The sequence below is a fragment of the Myripristis murdjan genome, chromosome 15 (genome assembly GCF_902150065.1).
Source record: "Myripristis murdjan chromosome 15, fMyrMur1.1, whole genome shotgun sequence".
In the NCBI taxonomy this organism is placed as follows: Eukaryota; Metazoa; Chordata; class Actinopteri; order Holocentriformes; family Holocentridae; genus Myripristis; species Myripristis murdjan.
Genome location: NC_043994.1, coordinates 5,850,122 through 5,868,472, shown reverse-complemented (window position 1 = coordinate 5,868,472; position 18,351 = coordinate 5,850,122). Strand labels below are relative to the sequence as shown.

Genomic DNA, 18,351 nt, shown 5'->3' with positions numbered 1-18,351 from the left:
ATAAAGCATGATCAAATCTGCACATGCTTCTTCTACATGGTCCTCAGGCGTTTTTGCTGCATCGGTGTCAAACTCTCTGCTGTGTGTGTGTGTGTGTGTGTGTGTACTCACGATGCGTGGTTTGAATGGGGGTTTGATCTTCCTCTGCTCCAGCAGGGTCCAGTCGATCTCTCTAAAGAATGGATGAAGCTTAATGGCCTCTTCCAGACCCTGAGCCACCACACAGCCCAGACGCTTGTTAGGACTCTTAGTCATGAACTGAGCACAGAGACAGAAGGAGAAGGACAAAGAGAGAGACACAGAAGGAAAATACAAGAAACAGAGACAGAGAAAAAAGTTCATGTAGGGTTCTTATGCACTGGAAAGGTCTATTTAGGGAAAGTTTCATGATTCAGAGAATTATTTGTCAATTTCAAATGGTCAGAATGGTATTCAGAGTGCCATCATAAGTACTTATGACGTCCACCTCATTACAATGAAGGTATAAGAGGCATGTAACCAAAGTTTTATAACAGAAACAAAACAGTACTCTGAATCAGAGTCACTTTATTTCAAGTTATAAGGGATCTTGCAGGTATGGCACTGTGACATGACAGCAAGGTGCTGCAGTATCAAGTGTCCTACATGGCTTCCAAACACAGACAGGAGACAAAGTATATACACTCTGCCAAAAACATCTGCCAAGATTAAGACTCATAACTTAGTAGCAAAACTGGCCCTCAGCATGAGAACCAATCATCAGAGTCAGTCATTAAAGGACTACAAGATGCCTCTATATTTTAAATTCTTCTTGAAGCATTTCTACTTGAGAACTGGACAAACACAGCTACTCCGAGAGCCGTTAAGTAGCCAGTTTGAGTTCAAAGAGTGGTCAGTGTTTATCATGTGACCCTAAAGTCCTTCAGCTGGATGACATGGCCAATCAGAGCGCCGAGCTGTGGTCAAGTGACTGGTCAGAGTCCAAGACACAGTCTGGTCCAAGACAAACACACACACTTTCCCACAAAGCTTTGCAGTCAAAAGACACAAAAAGCCAAAGTAAACGCAGGGCTTGTGATGGAAAAATTGGATGGAGAAACAAACGGATGGACAAGTGGACATGCGCACACACACGCACGCACGCACGCGCGCACACACACACACACACACACACACACACAGACACACACACACACGCACTAAAGTCACTGATTCAAATAGAGGAAATACAGAGTTAATTAGCTGATGTCCTTTCAGGCAAAGCACCAGGAAGCATGGATTAACATGACACCAAGAGAAATCTTTGTCCTGATGCCCATCTCAAACAGAGAACATGAGACACATGGGAATTGATCAGTAAAGTGGAAAAGGATCACACAGCGAACACTCCACCAAACAAACACACACACACACACACTTCCTGCGAACTGACCGCTTTGAGAATGGACACTGCCTCCTTGCTGAGCCAGACTGGGTAGAGGACGTCATCATGGAGGATGGACTCAAACAGATCGTCTTCATTATCAGCTTCAAATGGCGGCTGGCCCGCCATCATCTCGTACATCAGAACACCCAAAGCCCACCAGTCCACTGATGGGCCGTAGTCCAGCTCTTGTAGGATCTGCATGCACAAAACAAAAAGGAAACGTGCTGACAAACAAAATTTGAAGCAAAAGTCAGCCTCCCTGAACTCCATACCATTAACTTCTATGGCACAACAAGAAACCAGAACTAGCCAAAATGGAAGCAACAAGAACTGGTGTTAGATCTGGTTCTAGTTATTGTTCATGTATCAAAAAACTTCAAGGGGAACAGAAAATGTCATGATGGAAGAAAATGGTGACTGGCATGTGGATATTTTTGTCTACTTTCTCATTTGTTGTTGAAGCTCATAACAGAATGCTTCCACTTCAACATGAATTTAAAAATGGCAGCTACCTGATGGTTCCTGTGAGTCCCACATATCATTCAGGGACAAAAAAAAAATCTAATGGAACTGTAACCTTGGTGAACAAAAAACCAAAAGTCCTTGTGTGTTAGTACAAAACTAGCGCCAAAAGTTTGGTGTTGTCGCAGTGGGAAAAGCACCCTGAGTGCATATGTTAACACATGGGATCAGATACCCGTGTGTGTGTGTGTATTTAAGTTTACCTCAGGCGCAATGTAGTCAGGCGTTCCACAAAAGGTGGTGGTGGTGACGCCGTTGAGGATGCCCTCCTTGCACATGCCAAAGTCTGCCAGCTTACAGTGGCCCTCTGCATCCAATAATATGTTGTCAAGCTTCAGGTCTCTGTAGAAGGGGACAGTTGAAGGGTGGACAAGCAAGTAGAATTAGGTTAGTTATGTATGTTGAAGAAAACAAATTCATTATTGGAAACTGGGAGTGACAGACACATAAACCTTCACTGGGGCCCACAGACGAGCATATTCAGACCCACTGTAATGCTGATATGATATTTAAAAAAACATTGTGAATCAATGTGAAAAGATGTATTTTGGATAGATTTTTATGTCACATTGCCTTTTGAAGTGGTTACCCAACTTGAATGATCCAATCTTTTAAATTCTATGATCCCATCTACAGACATCTTACGTACCCACTGGGCAGTGAAACCTACTCGTGAAGGATATATTCACGAGCATACAGAGAGCACCAGCATAACCATGAGTCATGAAGTTTGCACACTGGAGCAAGTGCTATTTTAGTCTTCACAGGAGCAGGGGGCTTTGTGTTTGTGTACGTCTCCAACACCACTGAGGAAGAAAAATACAGGATGAAGGAGATCAATGCAGAGGGCAGGGTGAACAGACCTGGAAAAACAGAGACACCAGAGGGGCGAATGGGAGACAGAAAGCGGAGAAGGAATGGATTTGAGGGCAGGGAGGCAAAGATTGAGGGGGGGAACAGTGAGTGAGATAAGAGCAGCAGTGTTGAGAGATGACAGGACCGGCCATGAACGCAGCCGCTCTGGGCTTGATGGTTGATCGCTACAAATATGTCAACATCTCCTTTACTCTGCCATTCAGCCTCAGGTGTTTTCAAAAAACACAGCCGCCCTGACAAGCCAGGGAGGCGATTGAGTGTCTGTGTGTTCGTACAGTATCTGTGTGTATGTGTGTGTGTGTGTGTGTCTTTGTGTGTGTCTGAAGACAAGGGCTTATGCAACTGTTCTGTTTTTGCAAGCCCCAAATAAAAGGCAGCTTAACAATCCTGTTTCAGAGCTGCCCTGAATTACTGGTGCAAGTGTGTTCTTTCTGTCCCATCATGCTTTGCTTTGACAGGGCCTGCATCACTGAGTGCCGTTCCAACTAGTGAAACCCCCTCAATTAGAGATTCTATAGGAACAAATGAAGTACGGCACAGCCTCGGCGGAAAAACCACAGAGCCTTTTGCCCATTAAAAGCTGATTTCTTCAGGCCACAGTAACGGACATTTGGTAAATATTTCCATCCACATCATGAATGCATCTATTTTTCCTTCACCATTCTATTTATCTTTACCGTCAGCGGGATAACTCAAAACATGCAGGGTGGATTGACCATGGGACAACAAAGAAGTGATTAACGTTTTGGGCCAGCAGGCCTCACAGGGGTATGGCAATGGGCAGGGCTTAGCACAAACAGGGCTATAGTTTCCAACACATCCATGTAACATCATAAAACCCAACAGGGATGCTGGTCATGGGTCAAGGAACCACTGACCGACTTTCAGGCATGTCCCAACAACAGCATTACTGAAAGGGGGCGCAGCATGACACAAAAAGCATTGCTATTTCTGTCTGGAACTTGGGTGGTATTTGGTACTTCACTAATTGGCTTATTTTTAAATTTTTTTCCACAGAAGGTGGTCCAAATGGGAATTGAACACCTGATTGTGGGAGTGTTAATGCCTTGCTCAAAATATTGAGTGATACAGAGGATTAAACACATGTGTTTTAGTTCAAGATGAGTTATGGGCTAGAGAACACCAGGCTAATTCACTCGCACAACACCAAATCCTTATATTCCTCCAGTGAGAATGTTCAAGGTATTTCAATCCCTTTTTTCTTTTTGTGCTGAAGTCTCATTTGACCCTTCCTCTCTCTATGTACCCTTGCAGTCACGTCTTCTGTCCTCTCGTCTGGCATTTTAATTCTGGTGTTTACTGTTGTTTATTGCTTCACTGTTCCTCCAGATAGCTGATATGTTTTCTCATTCTCTTCTGCTGCATGTCTCTGTCTCTTCTTCTGTCTCTCGCCCCGTTCTCTCCCCACACCTCCGTCTTACCCCGGCCTCTCTCCTGCAATACAGTGTTTACTCTTAAATATATGAGAGGTTTGCACCCGTCCTATCTCATACAGCTCACTTTTATGTGAGTAATATTCAGTGGCTTCCTTATGGCTCACACACAGCCGGTGTGTTCCAAAATGTTGTGCAATACTTTGACCAGGAGTAATATGAACACGGCGAAAAGAGATTTGCTCTTAAGTTTAAAGCTTGATCAAACACAAACAGCTTGTTGTGCCCTTACCAAAAAATAGGTTTGGAAGGGATCAACGTCATCAAAACACTTGATGACGTTGATCATTTGTATGTTGCCGAATGTATATGAATGTGACTACAATATGATGATTCATGTGCAGTGTGTATTTTCTTTTCTTTTCTTTTCTTTTTTTTTAATTGTAAAGCACTTTGGCACAGTGTTGTTGTTTTTAAATGTGTTTTATAAAGAAAGATGGATGGTACTTTAAGTATGAGTTGAATTCTGATTTGAGCATTGTGTACTTGTGTGTGGCAACTGGCAACCTTGAACCTATAAACAGTATATACGTAAATATAGTAGTATTTAAGTGTAAATGTAGTCAAGTATAAGCAGTACACTGCAGGTTCACTCACAGTGTATGTGTTATGGCAACTACCTCAAAGCAGCCAATGTGTAAAATAACTATACAACAAGCCAGCTAATACAGTAAAATAACACTCCATGTTGCAAGCAGGTACAACATTTTTATATACTTGTACTAAGTTTTAACTACTATTGGATAATATACTTAAAGTATATCAAGTATGTTATACTTGGATTATACTTAAACTTTGTCTGTGCACTCGTCAGTATAAACTAAGTATACTTTTGTTAAGTATATTTCTGATAGTACATTCAAAGTAATCTGAAAAGTATACTTACCTAAGTATTAGTTCAAAGAAAGTATACTTAGTTCATAAAAAGTATACTTATAAGTATACTTGAGTATACTACTTTTTGGTAAGGGTATTCACATGAGATACCTCTCCACTCAGCTATTTGGTTCAAATTAGACTATGCCAACTCAGTGGCCTAGTGGTAGAGCGTCCGCCCTGAGACTGGGAGATCAGGGGTTCAATCCCCAGCCGGCTCAACAAACTCAAGTACGGTTGTAGTATGCATCAAGTGTAAGTAAAGTACATTGAAGGTAAAAGAGTAGTGCACTTTTAAGTTTATAAAAGTGCAAAGTAAGTAAAGCAGCAGTTTACTTGAAGTATACGAATGGTTTACTTTAACTAAAGAATAGTACAACTCAAGTACAGGAAATAGTATAATTTAAGTATACTTATATATAAGTAAAGTAACCTTGAAGTTTACCCGAGTATACTCAAAAATGGGCCAAATCAGGGTACTTTTAGTATAAGTACACTTTGTAAGTATACTAACTAGTACATATGTAAGTACACTACTAGTGCATAAATACAAGTTTACTTGATAAGGAAAGTATACTTGATAAAGTATACTCAAACTCCTCTTAAGTATACTTGGAAAGGTAAACTAGAAGTTTACTTCTTTTTGGTAAGGGTGGTTCGGTGAGGTTATGCATGTGTGTTACGTGGTGTGCCTTAAATTTGAAGGAAAAATAACATGACAGTCACCAACAGTAGAGCCTGAAACCAAATTTTCACCTAATGGCTCCAGTTTAGGTCAAGCTGAGGTTATAAAAAAAAAAAAAAAAAAAAAAAAAGCATTGTTGAATAAACATGACTGAGATCCTTAGAAAATGATTAGCAATCTTGGCCTTTATCACATCGCGCTCAGAGAAAGCAATATGCCCTCAGGTGTGGATGGAAATTTTTCATTTCTAGCTGACTCACAGTTGAAATCTTCACTCCTGAGACAAGTGAAACTGAGTATACAGCAGGTTGGTGATTAAGTGCTGTTGACATGTCAAGTCCTGATGAAACCTTTTGATTCTGATTCACTTTTTCGTTTTCTTTCCAGGGGATGCATTTCTGTTTTTTTTTTTTATGTAACACGGTTGTGTTTGCTGAGCATGTGTGGTTTTTATTTAACAGAAGCATGAACTCTCACTGTTTCCACTCTGCAAGCTACCCGGTACAACCACAGTCATGTACTGTGGGCCGGTGAGCAGCTGCACTGAAGCTTTTGGGTTATGTGCCTTGCTAAAGGGCACACTGATGGTCACTGTTAATAGAGGAAAGAGCCAAACTTGTTTTCCAAGAATTAAAACTAACCTGGCAGCCCCCTTGTTAGCAGTTTGCATGTCTCCCCTTCAGGCTATTTCCACCACATTATTTTTGAATTGGACACCTGCAGCAAGCATGAAAAATAGCAAATGATATGCAATGTATTTCTGATTAAATTTACATAGCCACTGACATTAATCATTTTATTGCACATCACTTTGCTGCAACACAATTTAATATTAAGTGGCTGCAGGTGCTCGGCAGTACTAATGGAATGATATTTATTTATTTGAAGACATTTTGTTGTGGTGTGCAGGAAGGAAACCTGTCAACAGGCATGAGTCGAGTTGTAGCCAAGAACTGATGTTGCACACTGGGAAACCAACACAATTAGGCACAAAAATCTTTCATTTATTTTGTTGTTTCCTATTTAATTTATTGCAGAAGAACTGACTCAGTATACATGAATCTGCTATGCACACAAGCAGCCTCATTAAAATGCTAGGAATGGTAATGAATGAATGCTATGAGTTACAAACTGCAGTTCATATAAAGTGTAGCCAAATAAATGTTTTTGATGAACATTAACATGAGCCACTTCGTGGACATTTTCATCCGAAGCACCACATATAAACAAGTTCATACACTTGAGCATGGCTGGGAAATTTAACTCTTAAATAGGGAATGCTATGAAGAGTTCAGACCAAAAGTTACAGCCACAAAATAAGAAGCACTGCAACGCAACTCCAGTAACGCCAGAGTTTACAAAGCATTGAGTTTGTCTACTGTTTCAATAACCCGCACAGTAACATTAATATATCATTTACACCACCATCGGGTGTGGGTTTACGAAACGACTGGCATATTTTGGTGACTTTCACTGTGTTCAGCATGTGTTTTGCTGAAATGCAGTACTTTAGACACACTGGAGGTCAGTTTGATGAGCTGCTGTTAAGACAGATCGCTCAGCTGGATAGAAATGATTGGCTGTCATTTTGTTGCTCAGACGACTTTGTGGCATGAGCTGAACATTTCCCAGCCGCAGCTACAGTCGAGTCACACATAGCGGCTTTCTATTGCCTTTTCATTCATTCTTGATGAAATGAAATGATGGATATCATCAGGGTATTAAGAACATGAATGTCCTTTTTCATTGGAAATACTAAAAATCCTATCTAGGCATCAAGTAAAATGCCACAGTTACTCCACTGTCACTAAATTTTTTTTTAAATTTGCGCTTACCAGGCAAATATGCATAGAATATAACAAATTTCCTAGGTTAAAAAGCTCTTACATGCCTCTTTCCTTTGTAGTGGCGTCTTGGGATTGAATTTCAGCATTGGAGAAATTCTTTAATACCAACAGCTGACATCCCATAATCATATATTATGCCCCTAAGTGACACAATATTACTAAGTGAAATTCCTTTATACAACATTTCATCATAAAAGCTTAAAGTTGCACTATGGAAAATTGCTGAGGGTTGACTGAGGTGAGGACTCAAATGTCAAAAAGCGCAGAATAAGCAATTTTGCATAGTGCACCTTTAAATATCATTCATGAAGTATTGCCAATAAACAGGAACTCTTCTGTCAGCACTGTGACAACCTCTGCTTGGAACTCAGTAAGCATCTCTATTGTTTATCAAAACACACACACACACACACACACACACACACACACACACAAGCAATCAGGCTCAATTGAGAGCATTTCCTGTGTTTCATGTTAATCTTGAGTGATTTTTCCATTACGTACTAACGGCAACCCCTGTGCACTGTGACAGCTAACCTCTCTCTCTCTGTCACTCTCACTCTCTCTCTCTCTCACTCTCGATCCTTCTATCCATCTCTGTTTCTGTCTGCCTACATGTTAACTTGTCAAAACACACACATGCATACACACACACACACAAAGCTCTGGGCAATGCTGTTCAAAATAATACCTTGTGCTTAGTATTGATCCATGCAGCTGTGAAAAACCATATAATGATGCTCTTTCAACAATGTTTCAAAAGTACGATCGTCTTAGGTCTGAAGCTCTGAAACCCTTGTGTGTAGTGTATGCCTGTATGTGTGTGTGTGTGTGTGTGTGTGTGTCTATCCCGGCATGAAGACAGGCTTCTACCAGTCGCCCTCAGGCTAGTCCAAACCTGCTTTATCAACAGTATCACATCGAAAAATGCTACTGTTTGACTGTTGCTCACTGACTTTAGCGTAGCAGAGAAGATGGAGGAGGGAGAGAGGTGGAAAACAGAGGGACAAGTGCTACTGTCTTCCATTTGTTTTTGTTTTTTTGATGGGATGGGAGGACTGTCTGTCTTTTTTTATTGAGGGGGGAGAGGATGAGCAATGATGGGAACAGTGAGAGAGAGGAGAGAAAAGGCGTATGAGTGAGGAGTGGGTGAGGGTGGAGAGTGAGGAGAGGAGAGGAGAGAGGTAGAGTGGGAGACAGAGAGAGAGAGAGAGAGGCGGGGGGTAAGGGAGGTGTTTTGAGGGTTGAGGAGAGAAAGTAGGAAACTGGAGGGAGGGAGGGAGGAGGGACACGGGACATAATGTTCCTGAAACACTTGTTGTTCATCATCTTTTGGTCAACAAAGTAGGTCAGGGAGGGGAGAGTGAGCAAGAGAGAGAGGCAGAGGAAGACAGACAGCGGTGACAGAAACGGAGAGGGAGAGAGAGAGAGAGAGAGAGAGAGATCAGGTAGCTTCAAGAAAATCTCAAGTTAACTGAACCATCTTAAATTAACACGCAATTGTTTGCACTGCCTGTGTGTGTCTATAACTGTGTGTGTGTGTGTGTGTGTGTGTGTGTGTGTGTGTGGATGGGTGGGTGCGCAAGGCTGCTCGTTGCTAGTCCCTGCCAACTTCTGACAACCCAATAATCACTGTATCAAAACAGCATGACTATGAAAACAATGTCGAAAGAATGAACCATTAATCTCAATGCTGCTGACAGCGAAGGAGAGTCACTTTGCTTTTAACTCAATTTGGATATGAATCTTTGTTGAAGGCAACAGTGTGAAGGACATTAAAAGATAATTCCAGCATGATGTATTCCAGTGATTACCTTGCCAAACACATACAACAAGCTATTGAAAATACATGCTTCATAGGAGAAAAAAAAAAAGTTTCAATTTTTTTTTGAAGATTTTTTTTTCCTTGCATCACTTCTTTCAATATACTAAGTTGACTGATCTTTTATATGAAGGTAATCTGAGAGAATGCTGCTGATGAAAACACCCACGGTGACATCAGTGGTTGGTTTTTTAGAGCCAAACACCACAAATGTGCCAAATTCAGAACAATAGCGGCCAGCTTTTAGTTGACACTTTAAACCTTAACAAGGTTTGAGTTAAATCGTGGCATGGAGCCCAACCCTCCAACACACACAGACACACACACACACACAGACCGCTCCACAACACACAATAGTATTACATTTCAAATTTATGATTATAACAAGTCCCCGCTCATTAATAAAAGCATTGTAATAGAAACTGTTGGAGACAATGTGTCCTGATGTAGCAGGCACCAGCGAGGCTGGCTATTTGCCGCTCGGAGATCACGTAGTCAGAGCAGCTTTGATAGTGCTGGGACAATAACACTAGACTGCAGTCCCACCAGCTTTCCTGTCCTGGAAAGGGGAGGACAGGGACAGAAAAGTGAGAGAAAGATGACATCAGAGAAGGAGAAGAAAAGAGGAAGAGAAAGAAAGATGGGAAGAGTGACAGAGGCTATGTTTTCATCCAACTGTCCCGTGAAATTGCATCAGAAAAAAGTGAATAAGGTGCATTTCTATGAGCTGAGTTGAGGCAGATAAAAAGACTGAAAACATGATACCGTGAAACCACATCAGGCGGAGAAAGTTTTTGGTCACTATTAGGCATTGTTATTGCTTTCTTGTGTCAGCTAACTGGCCACAATTCATGCAATCTGACCCAAACTAAAGAAATGCACTTGGCAATATTCTAATGAGATAAGATATGGTGAAACTTTAGTAATCCCCACAGGAAATCCAGCTCAGTGCAGCTGCAAAGTAAGGATTCAATTAGCTTGAAACAAGAAACATATTCTGCCAATGGAACAAGCAAATTTTTACTTGTTCACTTGTGTCACAAGTAAAAATTTGCTTGTTCCATTGGCAGAATATGTTTCTTGTTTCTAGCAAATTTTAACTTGTTTCAAGTAAATTTTCACTTGAAACAGGTGAAAATTGTCTAAAGACAAGTTATTTCTGAGCTGATCATGTCTTATTTTAATAAGACATTTTTACTTGAAATAAGACAAATACTCTTGGTAAGATTTTGACTTTTTGCAGTGCATTTCTCGACTCATTATTCCAAATCATACAATAAAGCAGGAGACGTGGGCATAATAGAGGCCTGCAGCGTGGGTGCCAAAGTCACACCTGTAAGAAGTGACTGTCACAACTATGAGCAAAGGGCAAGAGGATTAGCTTTTATTGCACTTCATTCATTAGGGTTTTACGTTTTGGTGGCACGCCACAACTGTGGAATACGCCATAATTTACTTAAGAGATACAGAGGGATGTCACTCTTGGGCTGTTTGGCTCTGTTTACCAGCACTGTACCGAGTAGACACCCAGTATTTACAAAAATACACACAATATTTAATTATTTCTCCTTTCCTCTGAAATTCCCAATTTTTACCCCCTTGTTCCCTGTTTTCTGGTTTTCTTCCGCTGCAGCTAAATTTAACTAGGAGCAGGAGCCATTAAGTAGTTTATCTGTAATGATTCATAGGAGGGGATCAGACCTGAAGTTGTGGAAAATTACAAATCTCAAGAAATTACACTGTAAATTGTGGGCTGGTTTATAGAAAAAGTGTTGCAGAGAAAGCTTCAGGGGAATTTGATCATGTCTCTTCCAGTCAGTCGATGACTGATTCCAATGACCATTACGGACAAAATACGCAATTCATGTTTCCTCATTCTGCCACGGGTGGTGACTCAGTTTGTTTGTGTGTGTGTGTGTGTGTGTGTATGTGTGTGTGTGCCATGGCATTGCATTGTGTTTTATACATTGATGACTCACACTGAAGGGGAAATTGGACACTGGACAGCAACCAGCGACACAAACACTCACACACACACACACACACACACACACACACACACAAGCGCACATCAGCACACAACAAAACACTACCAACATGCGTGAGGAGCAGATAAACTGGGACCAAAACAACCTTTACTCTGATTTCCATGTTTTTTTGCATGAATGGAGGTTTCCATAGGCCTAGTGTGTTTCATGAATGAAATCCATTCAAAATACTTTCAGTTCATTGCATTATTAATGGGTTTCATATTTAATTTCAGGCCTTTTTTTTGGTTTTTGTTTTGCTTTTGTTGAATATAGCCTTCATATCACACAGCTACAAAGTTGTGATGTTGTCATGTCATGTTTCTATTGTAAGCCAATGGAAGAAAACGTAATTTTTTTTTGCAAATCCCAGGACAGGTTGTTCTGGTAAATTTCATCAAGCAGGTGAATTAGTAATGGGTCCTGTTTCCGGGAGATCTGCATGTGACCAGAGCAGCATGTTCCTAGCAGGCTCAAAGGTCAAACTCCTCAGTTTGGGTCCCGGATTTAAAGGGTTTTAAGTTCTCCTGAACTGAAATGACCCCAAGGCACAAATCCACAACAAAGCCTCCGAGTGTGTGTGTGGCAGGCAGTGGGTGTACGCATTTTAATTGCCTGTGTATTTGTTTGCAGGTACAGTTCCAAATGTTTGTGTGTATTTGTGCACGTGTGTGTGTATGTGTGGTAAATGACATAGAGATGAGAGGATAAAACAGGCGTCAGGGAACAGGGATAAATGGCCAGAATCAGGAAGCATGCTACGATAAACAAACAACACACACGGCCTCAACGGGTCCGACCTAGTTAAGACATCCTCTTTCTTTCTATCTCTCTGTCTCTCACTCTCTCTCACACACACACACACACACACACACACATATACACACACACACACACACACACACACACAGATTGCATGATGTCAAAATCTAAACAAGAAATCAAACCTCTGATTCATGATGAGCAAACACTCAAAAGAAGAATTGGCCTATCTTACATAAAAGTTATTTCTGGGACAAAGCAGCTCTAAATCTGCACTTAGTCTACTGTCCCTCACAATGGTGTTATGATTCGGGCTGCAGATGCTTTGTGGGACCAGCTGTGTGTTTGATATTGGCTGACAATGATATTATGACTGTAGGGGACGCAGACGGATAATAGTAGGCTGAAGCAGGGACGCTGCGTGAAAAAGGATGGCGAGGTAATCTGGTCCCTGTCACTGAGGTCAGATTTCATAATCCAAAGTGTCTTCCTCGGGTCACTCAATCTCAGTTCCATCAAACACGTTTTATACGATTACAAGCCCACTTAGGTCGGCTTTTCACTCCCAAATCTGAAGCCAAACGCCTTCGCACCACATCCAGGTGGTCGCATCACTTTTTTTTGAGTGACTGTTCAAGTTATTCTATAGGTGTTCATTTCACAGCCTCACATTGCCACCACTGCTTCTTGTGCACAACTGAATGGGTGAAGGCTGCTTCAGCAAGAGCTACACATGAAAGTTGATGTTCATCACTTCATTGCACCAAAAACAAAGTAAATATCATTGACCAGCTGAGCTCCACTTATGTTGTGTTCATTATCTATAAACACTCTAACAGCATTTGCTTAGTCACTTATAACCGTAACCCTTGGAATACTTCACTTATCTGTTGAGAAAATGCCAACAAGATGCCATTAGAGGCATCTTGAGGTGTGTGGCAACGACACTGGCCTTGTTACCTGTACAGGGTTATTTTAATGGTCACCTGTTGAAGAAAATACTAAAAAAAGTACCAGTGTATATAGGGGTATCTATTCGGTTAGTGAGGGGTTTTAAATTATTGTTATTGTATTTGAACTTTACAGCAATTAATTGGATTGGCATTATTTCTGACAGATCTTAGTGTTAAAATTACATCATTTAACAAAGGTGGCATTAGCACCGGGATTAGCTACACTAACATGACATAAGAACACTTTCTCCATTTTTGTGGACGTTAGGTAGCTACACTGTTCATTTATTTCTCTGATAAAGTGCAAGCGCCGTATTTGCCTTTTCATCACTATTGTCCTCTGCACTGTTCACCTTCTCAACATCCAGGGGCTCAATAAATATCTACATCACATATGTTCTCCCACGGAACTTATTAAAGCACTACCTGTAGACCATTGTTTCCTCAAATCAGATAATGCACATTTGTTTATATATAACAGGCATGCAGGCACGTCTTTCTATGTTGAGGGAACATGGGGCTATTTTCAATTTGTAAAATCATATCGAGGGAGGAGCCGTGGGAACATATAGGGGGTGCCCCCATGGGAGCGTATGCGAACAGCACGGATACCTGTATATGACTCCATTCCTGTGCAGGAACATCAGTGCAGACGTGACCTCGGCGGCATAAAAACGAGAGCGGGCCTCGTCAAATTTCCTCGATCTTTGAATCTGGAACATCAGGTCTCCGCCATTCACGTACTCCATCACGAAGAATAACCGATCCTGGCGAGAGAAACAGGGAAAGGCTTTACTTGCTGTGCATTGTGTGTTGAGTGTACATAAGAAAAACAAATTTTAAGTCTTGCATTTCTCAAGCGGCTTGGGACTCCACAAATCCACCGGTAAATTCAAGTTGGAGGAGCATATGATCGTAAATAGTTCTTATTTATAATGTCACACTCTGCTTACACACTCTGCTTACAAAACAAAATATAGAGCTAGGAGGCCAACACTGACTGTCTCCACACCCCTAGGAGCCCTTCCTGTGACACACACACACACATGCACACACATTCTATACCGCACCCTTTAAGCCCTATTCTCTAAGCACCAAAATTGGTCTCTCAGGGAAAATGGCCCCCTTCCTGAATTCCAGCATGCTTCCTTCATATAGGAAATCAGATTGAGAGAGAGAGAGAGAGAGAGAGAGAGAGAGAGAGGGGAGTGAGTGAGGCGGAGGTCTGATATAAAAAGCTCTCTATATAAGACCCAAGGAGGAGTCCCTCTGAGCCATTGTCTGGGACCTCAGGGTTCACAGAAGAAGAGATTGTTTGCACTAAAGGTGAACGCCGACACATATGTCAAACTCTGGACCACAATGAGGCGCTTCCCCAAACCTGTGAACTGAGCGGCAAGGCTGCATGTTTCCCCACATAACAGGAAACACCCCGATTGTTAAGCATAGCTAAAGGCATGGTACCCCTCCTATGCTCCACAAAGCATCTAGCATGGATACAGGATGTATGGATAAATGGATTCTATATAGGAGTGGCCAGTGGTATGATGTGAAATGTATTGAGACATTGCCATAAATGTGTGTAATGTATAGAACAGTATTTCAAAAACATGTATACTTGTACTTATACTTGTAAGAAATGACGCCACACGCTGCTAACAAAAAAATAAGATGACTTCTGGGTAAAGAACGGGAAATTGTGCTTTGGCACAGTCATAAAAAGGGGATATTCCAGTGTTCCCATCTTCCTGTGCACTCAAAATGTGGGATTTGTTAATGTTTAACCCTTCCTCTTCTCTTTGTGATTTATGTCTATGTGACTACCTTAATTATACCACTTCTCAAAACTGAAATAACAAAGGAAGTGCTGTAAAAGATAGAAAGGAAATAAGTCAATATGATAAAAAGTCATGCATAAAAACAAAAAGGCAATTAAGTCAGTCAAAAAAGAAAAAAAAAATCAACACTGTAAATTCCAATCATCCGTCTGTCTCAATGAACAAAAACAGATAACTTCCGTGACACCAGGTGCTTTTACACAGTTTTGCAGTGCTGCTGTTGTGCAGAAAAAATGATGGGAATCTTCATCGTGCTGGTGCTGATAACAAAACAAGATGCTTCACACATGTAGAGGATGTACAAAAGCAAAAATGGTTTGTCATGGTGCTACAAGGGTTTCTATGTGTTACAGGGTATACTGATACCTGCTATAGTTTCATGTGCTTCTTTGGTAACTTTTTTTTTTTTTTTTTTTTTTTTTGAATATTGTGTTTTTCTTATTTTTAATTTAGTAAGTACATGTAAATACAAACAAAGTCCCAAATCCTCCCCTCCCCTAAACAAAATTAGAATATATATATATGCACATATATATACATACATACATACACATACACGCATACATGTACATACACGCATACATACACATATACATATATACATACATACATACATACATACATACATTAAATCCAGTGCATCAAATCCAATAAGACTTCTTTGGTAACTTTTAATCAGACATATCTACAAAGCAAAAAGGAGAGGTGGTCTTAAAATCTGCATTTCAAATCAACATGGACACCGACTGCTTAAATAGTATGTTTGATGAGTAAGTAGTTCTATATCTGCAGACTTTCCAATCGTATTCATTTACCCTGTTTATTAAGCTGTCAGGTGGCAGTGAACACCAGTAGGTCCACGGTGATTTTGTGTTAGAACCTGTTCTGAGCGTCAAGTCATGAGATCTGGAGGTCTAAATGCTTAAGAGACAAGCTGATGGAGTGGGACCTTTTCAAATATCTATAAGAGCGCTGGTTTCCATTTCTCCGAGCTGTATTGATGAAAGTTAATCCTGTGTTTAAACCACCAACCATTCAACATCAAACTTGTGGCTCTTGTCTTTTCTTCCAGCGGGCTATAAGCTGAGGGGGCCTGAGGATTCAGTCTTACATAAGTGTCCAATGGTCCACCTCAGCAAGATTTTTTTCCCCTTTCTCCTCCTCCTGAAAGCGAATTTAAACAGGATGTCGAAATAGTTTGTTTAAATGTACCCAGGGTCCCGGCCGGTCCCACCCAATCAAACGTGAATAAACATTTCCTGACCGTAATTAGAAATGTACAGATACTGGCTTCCCAGCGCTCGCTCGCTCTCTCGGGCGCGCGCTCTTTTTCTCTCTCTCTCTCTCTTTCTCTCTCTCACACACACACATACGGATGCACACATACACACATATACAGGCACATTCATGTCAAATGTACAGACGTGCTAAACAGCCCAAAACAGACAGTTAAGTATTGATGGTTATCTAACTGTTATATGTTTGTGTGTGTGTGTGTGTGTGTGTGTGTGTGTGCATATGCATATATGTGAACATATATGCTGGTATGCATGCATGTATGTGTGTGTGCATGTGTGTGGTGACAGACGTGCCCTCTTTGCCACCCCAGTGCAATGTATGTGGATCCAGTCTTAACTTGCCCCTTACATAACCCACTACCCATTTACATTCTCTCTCTCTCACTCACTCACACAAACAGACACACACACACACGAACACACAAATATCACTACTTAAACATGTCTTATTTTATCTCCTTCTTCAGGAGGCATATTCCAAAACACACACACACGCACGCACATATACATACACACACACATACACACAGAGAGAGGGAGAGAGAGAGTGAGAGTGAGACCTTTTTTAAGGTACAGTTATTCAAAATAAAAGCTGTCAGGCCATGGACCACATCCCTTCACAGGACGACTTGAGATGGTTTTTATGAAATTCATATAAAGTAAATACGCCCATGAAAACTGTTTGAAATGGGGAACAGCATGAAAGAGGGGAAAAGTCGAGCTTGAACTTTTGTCCATGAAGAAAAAGTGAATTGCTGCCCTATTTTCCTCGGAACATTACAGGCCATTACTGTTTGGTCGTTAGTCACCGCCACACAAAGCTCTCCCAGTAAAGATGCGGTCAGCGATTTCGTTCAAACAAGCCCTGAAACCTGTTTGGTTTGGGACCGGGGTTTGGTAAAATACATTCAGTGTCCAATTAGCAATTTAAACTGATCTGATGCTTCTTCTTCCTCGGACAAGTGAGGTTACGTTTGAGGGAAACTTTATCATGCTGCTGTGCTTTGTGAATGGAACACTCACTGTCTGGAAGTTTACAGTCATTGTTTTCTGTCTGTCTGTTGCAGGCCTTTTTCTGGATTGTGCCTTTAAGACATGGGCTGGATTCCTTTTTTCAACACTGATACCAGCAAGAAATGATTGTAATTGGAGGACGGAGTGTGTTGTGTGTGTGGCCCTGGAGCCTGGCCAATGTTTGTCCTTAAGCCCACCAGCAGTAAATTGAAGGCCCATGCCACATCGCTCAGCAGGCGACTCACTGACCAGTGCATCGAGGGCCAAAACACACACATACACGAGCATGCATACACACAGAAATATGTGTGCAAATTCAATGACATTTTGTATGCAAACATACAAACACACACACTTTTGTGCTTGTAATTCCAGGCCTATGTAATATGATAAAAACAAACAATGACAATGGATCTGTATGTGGTCCAGAATGCAGGCTCTATGTGTACGTGTCTATGTGCGTGTGTGGGAGTGTGTGTGTGTGTGTGTGCGTGTATGTGTGTGTGTGTGTGTGTGTGTGTGTGTGTGTGTGTATACAGACATCCATACCCCTGTACATGAAGACAGACAGACACAAAGGCAGGATAATCAGCAAACCCTCTCTCTCATACCCATAATCAAACACCCAAACCCACACACACACACACACACACACACACACACATTCTCTCTCTCTCTCTCTCTCTCTCACACACACACACACACACACACACACACACACACATACACAGATTTTGCACGCTGCACTAGATCATGACTTTATAAGGCTCTGACTATCCTGAAAGTCTGTTTCTCATGAAATTAATCAAGACAAACTGTTCACTTACCAAACTATTTCTTTAAACCAACAACACCAAGTGTTCTCCAAGTGTTGTGCCTTTACAGGAACTAAGAGTGAGGGGATATTCTACTGGAGAATCAATAGCTTATGGCAAGCCTTTGATTCCTGTCAAAACCACCAGAAAGTGGTAC

At 41.2% G+C, this 18,351-nt stretch overlaps 1 protein-coding gene across 1 annotated transcript in view; it reads right to left on the bottom strand.

Annotated features, from left to right (window-relative positions):
• LOC115372337 (protein kinase C epsilon type-like) overlaps positions 1 to 18,351 on the bottom strand; it is a 103,905-nt gene that overhangs the window by 3,292 nt on the left and 82,262 nt on the right. Inside the window, exons 11-14 of the mRNA XM_030070146.1 lie at positions 13,842 to 13,996; positions 2,131 to 2,269; positions 1,412 to 1,600; positions 112 to 258 (exon numbers count right to left, since the gene is read on the bottom strand). Coding sequence (XP_029926006.1) covers positions 112 to 258; positions 1,412 to 1,600; positions 2,131 to 2,269; positions 13,842 to 13,996 — 630 coding nt within the window. The remainder of the gene's footprint in view (positions 1 to 111; positions 259 to 1,411; positions 1,601 to 2,130; positions 2,270 to 13,841; positions 13,997 to 18,351) is intronic.